The 15,085-nt window shown below is 37.0% G+C and overlaps 1 protein-coding gene across 1 annotated transcript in view; it reads left to right on the top strand.

Moving 5' to 3' along the window:
* ADAM9 (ADAM metallopeptidase domain 9) overlaps positions 1 to 15,085 on the top strand; it is an 88,446-nt gene that overhangs the window by 35,836 nt on the left and 37,525 nt on the right. Inside the window, exons 12-14 of the mRNA XM_054565985.1 lie at positions 4,931 to 5,102; positions 9,851 to 9,943; positions 10,923 to 11,118. Coding sequence (XP_054421960.1) covers positions 4,931 to 5,102; positions 9,851 to 9,943; positions 10,923 to 11,118 — 461 coding nt within the window. The remainder of the gene's footprint in view (positions 1 to 4,930; positions 5,103 to 9,850; positions 9,944 to 10,922; positions 11,119 to 15,085) is intronic.

Here is a 15,085-nt window from a genome sequence, read left to right as displayed (position 1 = left end):
AGGACTATATATTAATGACAAAACCCCCTAAATGAGTTGATAATTTTATAACACTCTCCTGAGTAAACCTTGTGTCAAAGAGGAGACCTGAAGTCTAAAGTAATTATAAAATATTTTGAAGGTAATGGTATTGTGACTGTTATACTTAAAAGTTACCATATATTGAAACTTAAACATGAATATAAGACAATACCAAATTTCAGATGACCTACCATTTTCACCATGAGAAGAGCAGCAAAGAAGTTTTTTTTGTTTTTTTGTTGTGGCTAACTTAAAAATATAATTTTGTAGGGATGTAGAACACGAGGGAAAGAACGTAACTAGATCTTGGAGAGAAAAAATGTAGCTATCGGAGAGACTGACCCTGTAGGAGTTAAACTAGAGGGACACCGCCAACGCAAGGTGACCTGATGGAGAGGGATCGGGAGGAATTGATCCGCCGTCTTCTCCTCCTGACTTCCTGCGTCTGCCAGTGCCTCTTCCTGGCTGAGTCTGATTGGATGCACGGTCCATGTAGGTCAGCCTCCCCTAAGCACAGAGCACCGTGGAGAAGGATGGCCATAAGATTCACTGGTCCTATTACTTCATCTTGTTTTGGGAGCTTCAGCTAATGCATTGAATGAGGAAAAGATTGAGGGATAAATATTTGAAAGGGGGAGTAGCTCAGATGATATGATTGTCTGGTTTTGAACAGTGAGGGAATCAGTTCAATAATATTAGAATATAGTTATAAAATAAATGTATAAAATAAGTAGATTCCCGGTAAACCAACTATAACCATTTTGAAAAGCATGAAGGACTAAAATGGTTTTTATTTGTCCAAAGTTCAAGCTAGCCCAGAATCAACTTAATAGGAAATATGTAGGATTTGTTTACAGGAGACACCAGAAGACAATAGTGACAGTTAGGTTGTGTAATTTAGTAAAGGCAATGTTCTTTTATGAGATGACTGAATATTGGAAATGTATCTGTCTTCATCAGGTTAATCCTTAAATTTAATGCAATTCCTGTCAAGTTCCAGATATTTATATACTTCTTTCATTCTGGAACTTGGCAAAAATAGATTTAAAGTCAATTTGGAAGAAGAATTTTGTGATAATGGTGAAGAAAATGTAAGAAGACTTTTCATAATAGGTGTTAGGATGTTTTGGGGTTGTACAATATTAAATAATAAGCATATCAATAGACTCATCGTAGAAAATAAGAATTACTAAGTGACATTTTTAAAGACAGGATTATTCAATAAATGGATTGGTACAATTTGTGAAGATTTAGAGAAAATACAGATCTTTATCATATATCACATATTAAGATAAAATTCAGTTACATAAGGAAATAGAGAAAAACATGATTTAATAAAAAATAATCATAGATAAAAGATTTTTCTCAGCACAGACCTTTCTTCTTGCCTCCCATCCCCCCGCCAAAAAAAAAAAAAAAAAAGAACTGTAAAGGAGAAAACAACCTATGGATTTAAAGAGTTAGGTATGTCAGAAACAATTCAAACAGTCAAAGGGCAAACAGCCAAAAATACTATTTTTATTTAATAAAAAAAATAAATGGTGGTGTTTTTCTGTTGCATCATCGTATTTTTTTTCTTTTTAAATCAAAGAAAGTCTGCTCTGCACCCCAGGTTCGCCTCTATCTTTGATTCTATTTGCTTGTTGATAATTACTTCCTATAGAAGCTTTGACTCATGTCGGCTTTCTGGTCTCTGGACAACCTCCATCAGGTTGAGCAAATGGATTCTTTTTTTTTTTTTTCCTAAAGGATTTCTCAGTCCCAATTAAGTAGCCTTCTAGTTTACTAGATTCCACTGAGCCTAGCTGCAGGAAGGGAAGCACCAAGGATACCTCTTGTTGGGTCTTCTTGTTCGGGTTCAACTTGTCATATATTAAAACATTTTTATTGTGAAAAATAAAACACAGAAAAGCTGGCTAAACAAATGTATAGCTGAACACATTTGTATAAAGTGAACACTGTGTAACCACCTGAGGCCAGTCGCTACCAGTCCTCAGAAGCCCCTGTTCTGGTTTTCCCTGTCATGCGTTTTTCCCGAAAGTCAACCATTACCCTGATTTTTATGGTAACAGTTTCCTTGCTTTTCTTTGCAATTTTGCCACCCAGATATGTATTCCTAACTACTTTAGTTTTTTGCCTATTTTGAACTCTAATTATAGAATAGCTTAAATAGAATTAGTAAACAGAATTGCAGTAGTCCTCCTTAGCTGTGGTTTTCCTTTCTGCGGTTTCAGTCACCCGTAGTCAACCATGGTCTGAAAATATTAAATAGAAAATTCTAGAAATAAACAATTCATATGTTTTAAATTTGCACTGTTCTGAGTAATGTGATGAAATCTCACACTGTCCTGCTCCGTCCCGACTAGGATGTGAATCATCCTTCTGTCTAGCATATCTACCCCACTTCCCCTCATCATGTAGACATTGTATCATCTCACATCATCACAAGAAATGGGTGAGTACAGTACAATAAAATATTTTGAGAGAAAGAGAGACCACATTCACAAAGCTTTTATTATTGCATGTTGCTGTAATTGCCCTATTTTATTATCAGTTATTGTTAACCTTTTACTGAGCCTAATTTGTACATTAAACTTCATCACAGGTATGTACCTATAGGAAAAAATTCAACATATTTAGGATTCAGTACTATTCACAGTTTCAGACACCTGCGGGGGGGCTTGAAATGTATCTCCCATGTATAAGGTAGATACATACCTACTGTGTAAGTATGTTTCCTGTTGGTGAGGCTTTTTTTAGTTGACACCGTGTTTGTGATGTTTGTCCATTTTGATATAGGTCGCTGTAGTATATTTTCATTTTCGTTGCTTCCATCTGTCTTTGGTTTGATAGATGTGCCCTGGCATTTAAGCCCCTTAAACTTTTGAGCTTCACCTGAGGAGAAAAGCTTAGAGGTAGGAGTTGTGGGGAACTGTCCACCATAACTCTGCCGAAATCAAATTGGGTGGAAGAGATATGTTGTGGGGTACAATGAGTGCCTCCTATCTACCTCATCAATGATTGATATTATCCACTCTAAACTTCAATAATAAGTTGAGTATATAATGGGATGTTATTGTGCTTTTACTTTGCATTTTCCTGGTTACTAATGAGATTAGGTTAGATCACCTATTCATATTTATGAGTCATTGGATTTTTTTAAATGTGTATATAAAGATACTGTTCAGTTTCTCCCTAGTTTTTAAAAATTGGGTTGTCTATCTTTATTGATTTGTAGAGTGGTATTATAATTTTTTTGGTGACTTTCAGTGAAAAGTTGTTTATTTATCAATCTATTCCTTTGTGACTATTGCTTTCTGTATCTCACTTGATAAATTGTTCCCTAACTTTACTGTGACACAGATACTCATACTACTCTCTTTCCAGATCTTCATCTATTTTTGATTTTCATTTTGAGGTCCTTAATCCACCTCAAATTACCACCAGTGCATTGTGTAAGGTAGAGGTGAAGCTTTTTCTAGTAGGAGCATTTGGTTGAACTGGCACCACTTATTAAAAAGACTTTCTTTTCATAGTTACTTTTAATTGTCAGTTTGGTCTTGAATCAAGTGTCCATAAAATACATATGTCTGTTTCTAAGCTCTTCTATATCATTTGTTTGTCTATATTTCCATCAAAAGTGCACTTTCCTGAATCCCACAGCTGTATAAAAGGTTGTATAAAGCAAGTATTCCTACTTTGACCAACTTGTTTAAACAGTGTGGTGGTTACCAGAGGGAAGGGGGACAAAGAGTGTAAACCCAGGGAACAAAGTTTCACAGAAGGGATCTGTTTCTAGCTTCCTGGTATGTACAAAGACTCAACGAAGATAGGAATGCTTCCTCAAAAACTATAATTCAACAGTTTTTATTTCCACTGCTAGTTTTGGCATCATTGTTCAAACTGATGAAAAAGAGATTCTTTCAGGGCACCAAATTCCCCTGATTAAAAAAAATTAAGATTTTATTTATTTCTACAGAGAGGGGAAGCCACAACGCAGGCATGTGGCCTGACTGGGAACCAGCCACCCTTCTGTTTGTAGAACGACACCCCTCCAACTGAGCCACACTGGTCAGGGCTGCCCTCATAAAATTTTAATATGACTTGGATTTCTCAAAGATTCTTGTTGTATAATGGGTATGTTTCCCACTAGTCTTCAAAAGTAAAACAGTCAGTGGGATTATTTGAAAATATTTCATGGTTATTGAGTAAAACAATAATTATAAACCCTGAACATGTAAAACACATCAAAATTGCAGTTGTTTAAATCTCACATAGGTAGCTCAAGTTGGACAGTTGCTAGATGCCCATCTAGCTTTCAAAGCGTTAACGATTGTTCTCAAGATTTATCCTAAAAGGCTTTTAAACCCCAAGCTGTAGCTGAAATTCTGCACTGTGTGTTCTGCTTCTTGATGGCTATTGCATTCTAATAAGTGGTAGTGAGGGGAACATAATGAAGGTTGTCCTGCAGACTGACAAAAAGATTGGGGAAACACATAGCTAGCGTCAAATATTTGAAGACCTTTTACTAAGGAAGGCAATTCAAACTTAATTCTAAGTAGGATTAGATAACTTTTAAGGTCTCTTCTGATGATGGGATTTATGATTTTGTATTGCAAGGTGGGTGATTGGAAGATATTTTCATGGAAGTATAATATGTTGTAACCCAAGTAGTAATTATTACATAGTGACTGAAATAATGCCCTGTATTTATTACAAATAGATGTTAATTATCAGTTCTCTATTTTGGTTACCTTATTTTCTGCTTTTTGAACTATTCATTTCTTAATACAATAAAGATTACATAAAACAATAAATTCTTCATTTCTTGTTGGTTGAAGGCGTGACCTCACATTTTCAAAATGAGTAATCGTTTAACGTAAGCTCTTTTTCTTGGTGTTTATTATAGAGGTTCCAGGAACTTCAGCAGTTGCAGTGCAGAGGACTTTGAGAAATTAACTTTAAATAAAGGAGGAAACTGCCTTCTTAATATTCCAAAACCTGATGAGGCATATAGTGCTCCTTCCTGTGGTAATAAATTGGTGGACCCCGGGGAAGAGTGTGACTGTGGAACTCCAAAGGTCAGTTTAATTTTTGACTTTTGCTTTGTTAAATGACCTCAGGGTTTGCACAAAATAAAACACCTTGTTTTGGGCGACTCCGGCATAGAAGCTAAAGTAAAATTTAGTGGCATTTTGTTTGTGGGGATATCTTCCTGGGATTGGTCATCTGTTCCTTGCCAGGACATAACTAATGGTGTCATCTGTTTTGATGTCAAGGGAAACACCATGTTTATTCTCGTATTTTTGCTACCTCCTACCATTTCTGTTACGGTTATTGGGTCATTTATTTACTTTAAGAACAAATCAGTTTTTCAGTTGGCTCTGTACTTGTAAGCTTTCACATTCTGGCTCTGCCATTGCACAAGTGTTTATTCAGTTAAACTCGTTTTAATAATAAATGGGAGCTGATGCATTTTCCAGAGTCCTTCATTGACAAAGTTCTTGGTACCGAAATGTAACATTCCCCTTTGTTAACCTCTAGTCACCTCCCGATCTGTGGTTTTATCACACCTGTTACCCACACTTACTGCCAGAAGCCTGTGCTCACCTTCATTATTATTGTTCTAGATTTTAGCCATCCTTCTCTTAAAATGGCCTATTCAGGCTCTTTCCTCCTAGGCCTAGCATTAATTTTTTTTTTTTTTTGCAGAAATGTATTTTTTAAAATTGTTCAATTACAGTTGTCCCAACTTCTCCCCCATTGCTCCCCCCAGCGACCCCCCCCCCCCCCCCACTGTCAATTCCCACCGGCTTGTCCATGCCCATGGGTCCTTTATACATGTTCCTTGACTTGGCCCTTTCCCTTCTTTCTCCTGTACTCTCCCTGCCCCCTACCCAGATTTTAAAGAAATTTGTTCATTTGTGTGTAAGCTTTACTACATTCTCAATCCTTCCCACAAGTTCTTCTTTTCTTCCTTACGTGACCATGCCTGGCTTTTCCCAGAAGACTTCACATTCCAGAAAGAGTATGTACTTTACGATGAAATTGTGTTGGGCCTTCATCGCACTGTGCTGCATGGCAGGGACTTCTCCTCAGTGCTTCACATGGTATTATCCGCACAGTGACTCATACAGATGGATGGTTTTTTATATTTTCATTTTCAAGTGAGGAAAATAGGCCTCATAAGGGGTGTATAATTTCTAAATTAACATGATGCAGTTAGGATAACCAAACCTCCTTCTTTTCAGGCATTCTCAATTCTTAATCCTTAAATATTTTGTTTTGCTTTCTCCTGACTGTTTAGTTCACTACCAAACTTACTGAAATAGTCTCTATTTGCTTCTCGAGCTTTTACACTACAAAATTAGTCTTAAAAAGACATAGCCCCTCCCTCTCAAATATCACAGCTCTTTTTTTCCCTCTGGTATAAAAGTTTTAAATAGTAAGAACAAACCAAATTCTCCTTTCATAGCTTTATTTCCCCCATAAATTTTCTATTTTTTCTTCAGCGGTAATCATTCTTATAAGCAGTATGTTTCTTTTCAGACTTTATTCTTTACATTTATATTCATATATACAATATGTGCACTTAAAAGAATTGTGTTTGTTTTAGGGTTTATTTTTTATTTTTTATTTTTTTTAATTAATTTATTTACTTTTTAAATACATTTGTCTCTGCCTTCCCCCCACCTCTTTCCCCCCTTTCTCGCTCTTCCTTGGTTTGTCCAGAGTCCTTGCTATACCCTCCCCCTTCTCTTGTCTCTGTTGATTTCTTTTCCTTTCAGTGTTGCTTTTTTTACGTAAATGAAATCAGACTTAATATATTATGTGCAGAGTTGTTTTTCCATTAATTTATCTTGGAGATTTTTCATGTCATTGTATTACGTAGACAGTCTTTTAATCTGCTAATTAGTATTCTAATACAAGGACGTGCTATGATTTATTTACCTATGCTGTCATTATTGGGCACTGAGTGACCATAATTAGTATTTTTCTGTTGCAAACAGTACATCATTATACATACCTCATATATATACAAGTATTTCTCTGAGATGATTACATAAAGGCAGAATTACTGAATGGAAAAATATTGTATTTTTAATTATTAGAGACTACCAAATTTTATACAAAAAGGCCATGTCAGTTTGCACTTCTACTGAAAGTGTATCATGGTGCTCAGTGCTTACCATAGTGTTGCCAGCACAGGATAATGAGTGTTTTCTTAATTTCAGGGGGTGAAGATAGGAAAATATTATTTTATTTTATATCTTTTATTGACTGAAAAATAATATCAAATAGGTGTTTCATCACGAAAAAGGATTTATTTGGGAAAAAGGAAGGGTTGTAACCCAGCACATGCAGACATGGTGAGCCGCGTGCGCACTCTGGTCTGCCTGCCATGATGCAGGGTATTTATAGAAGGGACAAGGGATGTAGAACCATAGAGCTTTACTACACACAGGGAGTCCTTCCTGTAGTGTTCTCAGGATTATATAGAGTGTGACAACTTCCATAAGCCCTATCTCCCCCCATATACCCTCCTGATTGATTATGTTTGCTTAAGTTTCATTTAGTCTTTATACATTTTTTATATACTTATAGACCACATAATTTTCTTCTATGAATTATTGTTTTTATGTCCCTCATCAGTTTTTATGTTGGGTTGTTCTTTTTTTAGAAAATATAAAGCTATTTTTTTTCAGATTTTATTTATTCTTAGAGGGGAAAGGAGGAAGAAAGAGAGGGAGAGAAATATCAATGTGTGAGAGAAACATTGATCTGTTGCCCCTCACACACACCCCAATAGGGGACCTGGCCCGCAACCCAGGCATGTGCCCTGACTGCAGATTGAGCGAGCGACCTTTCCCTTTGGGGGATAACGCCCAACCAACTGAGCCACACTGGTCAGGATTAGTTAGTGTGCATTTCCTAGAGTTTCAGGTAAAGAGAATAACTTTTGTCTAGCTTCATTTCCTAAGCATAATTATTTTGAGCTTCATTCATATTGCTACTGTGTCAGTAGTTCATTCATTTTTATTGCTGTTTATCATTGAGTAGTATGGATACACCTCAGTTTGTTAATCATCTCTTAATGTGTATTTGGGCTATTTGCAGTTTTTTTGCTATTACATATAATGTGGTTTGAACATTTACCTACAAGTTTCTATATGAACTTAAGTTTTCATTTCTCTTGGGTAAACACCTTAAGTGAAACGACTGTGTCATATGGAACTTTCAAACTGTTTTCCAAAGTGATTATACCATTTTTGCATCTCCACTCTCTGTGTATGAGTTTTGGTTCATTCACATCCTTTCCACAACTTCATATGGTCAGTCTTTTCAGTGTTAGCTGTGCTGTTAGATGTGAAGTGGGGCCTCATTGAGGTTTTACTTTGCATCTCCCTAATGACTAGTGATTTTGAGCAGGTTTTCATTTGCTTATTTGTCAACCGGTAAGTCTTTTCTGATGACATGCCAGTTAAACTGTTTCCCATTTAAAAAATTGGGTGGTTTTCTTATAATTGAATTTGGACAGTACTTACATTCTGGATAAAAGTCCTTTATCAGATATAAGATTTGCAAATATATTTTCCCAGTCTATAGCTTGTCTTTTAATTACCTTAATAGTATCTTTTGAAGAGAAGTTTTATATTTTGATGAAGCCCATATTAATTTGTGCATTTGTTGGTGTCATATTTAAGAAATCTTTGCCTAATCAAAGGTTGCAAATGTTTTCTCCTAGGAGCTTTATAGTTTTAACTTTTACACTTAGGTCTATGATCCATTTGACTTAATATTTTTGTATGGTGCAAAGTATAGGTTATAGTTCATTTATTTTAAAATTTTTATTATGAAGTAATTATAAATCCAGTTTCCCCAAAGGTGACGTCTTATTTTAATAAGAAATAAGAAAGCTATTTTTCCTTCCTTTCCTCCTCTTCTCGTCGTTTCCCTTATCTTCTTTTCTCCCTTTCCTGCTTTTCCTTCCTTTCCCAACCAATTCAGACCCGAGGACATTAGCTGGAACATAGGAGAGTAGGTGTGTGTATGTGGTAGGAGGTTGTGGGGGTGGGGAGCCATGGTGGCCCAAAGTGGGGTGGGAGAAGCCAAGAAGGATGAAAAATATCCACAAAGGGTGAAGACACACTCAACAGAGAAGTCAGACCCTGAGCATGAAGAGGAATGCATTCGTGGATGCTTAATGTCTTGCGATCATCAATTATACTGTTATGGACTCATGTGTTGCCCACACATTCATGTGTTGAAGCCCTAAATACCAGTGTGGCTATATATTCATATGGGAACTCCAGGGAAGTAATTAAGGTTAAATGAAGTCTTAGGGCCAGGGCCCTGATCTGATAGGACTGATGTCCTTATAAGAGATTCTAGAAAGCTCACTTGTCCACTCTCTCTGAACACACACACTGAAGCCTTTTAAGAGCACAGTAAGAAGGCAGCTGTCCGCAAGTCCCGAAGAGAATCCTCACCGGAAACTGAACTGGTTGGAAATTTGATCCTACATTTCTAGCCTCCAGAGCTGTGACATCATGAATTTCTTTTGCTTAAGCTATATCATCTTGTTCTGGCAGTACGAGGAGACTAAGACACATATTCTCTATGATTTCAGTCCCTTGATATATTGAGACCTAAATAGTTGTAGCTGAAGGGTCACTGACAAATCCAGAGTGATAGTGAGTGTTTACAGAAATTAACTGCTATAGCCAGGTTAGAAAGAAGTAGATTTTAGGTCTAAGATAAGAATTTTATTAATGAATATTGATGACAATACCTCGTTTCTTTATTGACAGTCATTTTGTCTTTCCAGGAATGTGAATTGGACCCTTGTTGTGAAGGAAGTACTTGTAAGCTTAAATCATCTGCTGACTGTGCGTATGGCGACTGTTGCAAAGACTGTCGGGTAAGAAATGCCTTCATATTTTGGAAAAAATAGAAAAAGGAAAAATATGTATACATCAGAATTAGTTTTCTCTGATCTCTAAGAGAGCACTAGGTATATTACATGATTACATGAGAAATTTTATACCACTTATGTGCAGTTTTGCATTACATTCTTTTATGACAAATAGTCTAATGAGATTTCCTAAGTAGAAACATTTTTTTCTCATTTTAAGAATAATCTGTGTTTTTTAAAAATTCAACAGTACTGAAGTATAGAAAGCAGACAGTGAAAGACTATCATTTTAACCCTCTTCAGGTAGGCATTGTTGACAGAATGTTATTAATTTAGTTACTTTTTCCTCTATAAAAGTGTTTGTGAGAGTGTGTTTGTGGAGAGAGGTTAAGTGGGTAAACACAGATACAAATATTTTTCCTATTTGTATTTTTAATAAGATAAAGTGGACTTTGTCCCATTTATGTAATTCTACGTGGTTGTGTAGTTAGTACTTCCTTATATGGCTATCCCGTAATTTCTTAGTCAATTAATGATGGGCATTTAGATTGCTTACAGTTTTTTTATAACTAGAATTGTTGGGGCAGAGTATGCATATTAGTAATTTTTGACACGCATTTTACATGCTTTCCACAGATGTGCCATTCTATACCCACTGGTGTAATCATGCTTATTTCCTCATGTTAACATTAGTTATTAGCAAGTGCTATAGTTCTGCCTAGTTTTATAGGTTAGTTTAATGTGCTTTTATATATTTGTTTAATTTGCATTTCTTTTGAATACCAATGAGGTTCTGTTTTTTATTTTCTGAATTTGATAAATTCTCTGAATTGCCTATTATTGGCCTCTGTTCATTGTTCTGTTGGGTTTTTAATCTTTTGTTGCTGTTAGAACTTTTATAGATAGAAATACTGTGTTTTCTAATTTGATTAATTTGTGGGAATTGTCCTGATATTCCTATTTCATTTGAATCTTATTACCCTAGTTTCTTCCTGGAGGTACTTTATGTCGAGGAAAATCCAATGAATGTGATGTTCCAGAATATTGCAATGGTACTTCTCAGTTCTGTCAGCCAGATGTTTTTATTCAGAATGGATATCCTTGCCAGAATAACAAAGCCTATTGTTACAATGGCATGTGCCAATATTATGATGCTCAGTGTCAAGTCATCTTTGGCTCAAGTAAGATATTTTATTTATAATTGATCGTTTTGATTTTATTTATTTTTTCTTTAGTTTTTGTTAAAAGTAGTAATAAGAAATTGTTGCTAAATTGAATATTTTTTGTTTCCTCTCTCCTATCATTTCTCCCTCCTTCCTTCTTTATAGGTGATCACGGTCATGAATTTGATGTGCCCAAATTCAGTTGGTGACTTTTGTTTTTACTCTGTCTTTACCACCCCTCTATTCTATGCATACAAACAATATATGCAAGAGTATATATGGATGTACACACACATATATACTATCATATTTTAGTTTTAATAAATCCATTTTATTGATACATTTAGATCATTGTGCATTAGAGTATTCTATTATATAAATATAATCTGCTCTCTTACTGATTGGTATTTAGGATGTGTTAAATTTTTTTCTGATTCTCTTTTTAATGTTTTCATTTTTATTTAATTTATATTTATACGTAAAGGCCCAAATTATTTACAAGGTTTTATGAAAAAATAAAGTAGATTTGTATGTAACATCTCTATCCCTTGAGGCAACCACTTATATCATATCTAGCTGATTATATTTTTTACCTGCTCCATTCAGGTCTCTAGATGATCTCTTCATAATGCTACTTTTTGATTTTTTTTCCATGCTAGGCATTCATTAAATATTAATTTCTCATCATGGAAGATTAGAACTCAGTTTCTTCTTTCAACCCTTTATGCTAGTTTTTCATTCCTCATTCTTTTAATACAGATTAATTATAACTTTAGTTAGAGCAGTGATGATTGTTGTGGTATTTTGATTTATAATAAGAAATACATGTTTGGTCTTCATGTATTTTCTGGCAGGGAGCTTCTAATACTCTTGGAATTTTCTAAGTGATTGAAGCCATAAAAGTGACTTTTATTTATGTCATAGAGGTGACTTATAGAAGGTACCTATCTAATCTAAAGGGGTTGGTTGCCTAGGGAACAAACCATGTGATTAGAGGGTTGGGAGAGGAGAGAGACTGGAGATTGAGTTAAACACAAATGGCCCGTGATTTAATGTGTGTCCTGAAGCTTTCATAAAAACCCCATATGATAGGTTTGGAGAGCTTCCGGCTTGGTGAACATAAGGATATGCAGGTTGAATGTCACCTTTGTGGCAGGCATGGAAGCTCTGCCCTTTCCCCATACCTTGTCTTTTGCATCTCTTCCATCTGGCTGTTCCTGAGTTACATCCTTTTATAACAACCTAGTAATCTAGTAAGTGAAAAGATTATCTGAGTTCTTTGAGCCACTCTAGCAAATGAAACTGAGGAAGGTGTTGTGGGAACCTCCGATCTAGAACTTGTTGGTCAGAAACACAGGTAACAGTATGGTCTTGCAATTGGTGCCTGAAGTTGGGGGCGGAGCACTGGGGAGGACAGCCTTGATACACGACTGAGCCTTTTCATCTGTAGTATCAGAATTGAGCAGAATTGTCAGAGAATTGCTTGGCTTTGTGAAAAAAGTATACAAACAGTAGCTGAGTACTGTGTAATAGTCATTAATGGTCTTCACAGCTGAGCTATGTGGTAAGCTGCAGTTACTTTCTTGCCTTTTATTTTCTTTGAAGTTAGTATTTATTCTTTCCCTGTCTCTCGTCTCTCTGTCTCTGTCTCTCTCTCTGGGCTTGCTTAGTTTTTTGCTCTCTTACTGGTAATTGAACTGCAGATTGTTCACCAGTGTCTTCATCTTACCTTGAGGTGATTAGAAGCATCAGTATTCTGCTAATTTCAGCTTGTCTGAAGAAATCTGACTTAGAGACCCTCCTTAGTGGGGTCTGATTCTCCTGAGTGTTGATTGATTGTTCTATGTATTCAGAGAAACAGAGCCAGCGGGAGGACGGATGGACAGGGACGGACGGACGGACGGACACACACACACACACACACACACACACACACCGTTTGTTGTCATGGAGACTGGTAGATCTGAGATCTGCTGGGTGAGTCAGCAAGCTGTAGAGGCAGAAGAGCCAATGGCATAGTTCTAGTACAAAGGCTGGCAGGCCTGGCACCCAGGAAGACTGGATGACTCAGTTCAGGGCTTGAAGGTAGGGAAAGAGGTCCTCAGGAAGAATTCCCTCTTACTGAGGGAAAGTTATCTTTTTTGTTCCATGTAGGCTTTCAGCTGATTAGATGAGGCCCACACACACTGGGGAGGAGGATCTACTTTACTTGATATACCAATTTAAGTATTAATCTCATCCAAAGACACTATTACAGAACAATGTTTGATCCAATATCTGGGCACGCTGTGGTTCAGTCAAGGAGACACATAAAATTAATGGTCACGAGTTCATCCCTTGTCAACCTGGCACCTATGTGCATTCCCTTATATCATATGTAATCTCCAAAAGAAGAAAATAACAAGGTTATAATTCCGCTTAAGATTATACAGCTATCCTGTGTGCAACTGGAAATGCACTAAACCCTTCTCCTCAGAGGAAGAAGTCAAGTCCTTGAGTGATGTTTATTCTTCTCCTTGATAACCCCTAACTTATACAATAGAATGTCACATTAACAATACTTATACTATCTCATAAAGTCAATGCATCTTATGTTATGTGAGAAGGGAATAAGAGGAAATAAAAACAAGGAGATTTTATATAGATTAACAAATACATTTATTATAACAAAAAAGAATATTCATGACAATTAATGTCCTCACTTCGGTAACTGGTCATGTAGTCACAGCTGGCATTTTTAACAGCTTTCTTTATTACCAGTCTATATATCCCAGCTGCTCCTGGTCTTTACCTGGTGGGGTGACCCAGGCCTTCATTACTGAAGGCTGTGGCCATTAGTAGTACTACCTGGATTGGGTCGTTGTAGTTTTCTCTTGACCCTTAGTGATACAGCATGGCAATACTGAAAAACACCCCAAGGGATCTCCTATATCTGCTGTACTCTCCCTTTCCCCGATTGTGGAGTAGTAGTCCAGTTTCCCCTTGGTAGTCAGGATTTGTCACCCCAGCCAGTGACTCCCTTCTTTGCCTGTTCATTTAGAAGTATGAAGATTCTGAAGTGGCTGGCTAGCAAACTTAACTTCCAGTTCAGTGGAATCACTTTTGGGGCTCTTGTTGGAGGCATTCTTCCCTTTGGAACTAAGACTTCTAGGCTAGCAGAGCATAAGGTCATGGGAACCGGAAGCAGAAATTTTGCTAATGGGTCAATAGGAAAAATTGTAAGTGGTCCCACTCTTACTTCCACCCCTTGATTTCTGGACCCATGAATCCTGATTATGGGATAAACAACCATATACTGGATGCTGATTCAGAGCATATACAACCTTCTGGAGAACCTTGCCCCTTCCTGCAACTTGTTGCCACCCAGATGGCACTATAACTGAGTCTTCAAAAGGCTGTGCCACCATCCCATCAAACCAGCCACATCGAGATGGTGGAGAATGTGGTAAGACCGGTGAACTCCATGAACAAGAGCTCCTTGTCACATTTAATTTGCTGTGAAGTAAGTTCTTTGTTGTGAAGCAAATCTGTGTGCAATACCATGATGGCAGATAAGGCATTTTATCAGTCATGGAGAGTAGTTTTGGCAAAAATGTTGCATGCATGGGGAGCAGTTCTTGTCCAGAGTAAGTTTTTATTCCAGTAAGAAGAAAACCTCCCGCCTTGATGGAAAAGGGCCAATTTAATAAAACTACCACCAGGTAGCTGGCGGATGACCAGAGGGATAGTGCCATATGGACGACTCAGTGTTGGTCTCTGCTGCTGGCATATTGGATACTCAGCAGTGGCCATAGCTGGCCTGGCTTCAGTGAGTGCAAGTCCATGCTGCTGAGCCTATGCATAGCGTCCACCACTGTGACCCATTGCTCATGGCCCCACTGAGGGAAGACAGGGATGCCTGCAGAAGCAGATTGCCTGGTATCCTCAGAATGGGTAGGGTAATTATCGTAGCCACTGGATTGTTAAAATTCTCCCCTGCTGAGCT

Source organism: Pteronotus mesoamericanus, unplaced genomic scaffold, assembly GCF_021234165.1.
Source record: "Pteronotus mesoamericanus isolate MK-2021 breed Mesoamerican mustached bat unplaced genomic scaffold, CSHL_Meso_final contig_169, whole genome shotgun sequence".
In the NCBI taxonomy this organism is placed as follows: Eukaryota; Metazoa; Chordata; class Mammalia; order Chiroptera; family Mormoopidae; genus Pteronotus; species Pteronotus mesoamericanus.
Note: the sequence above shows the minus strand (reverse complement) of the source record. Positions and strands in the feature narration are given on the sequence as shown.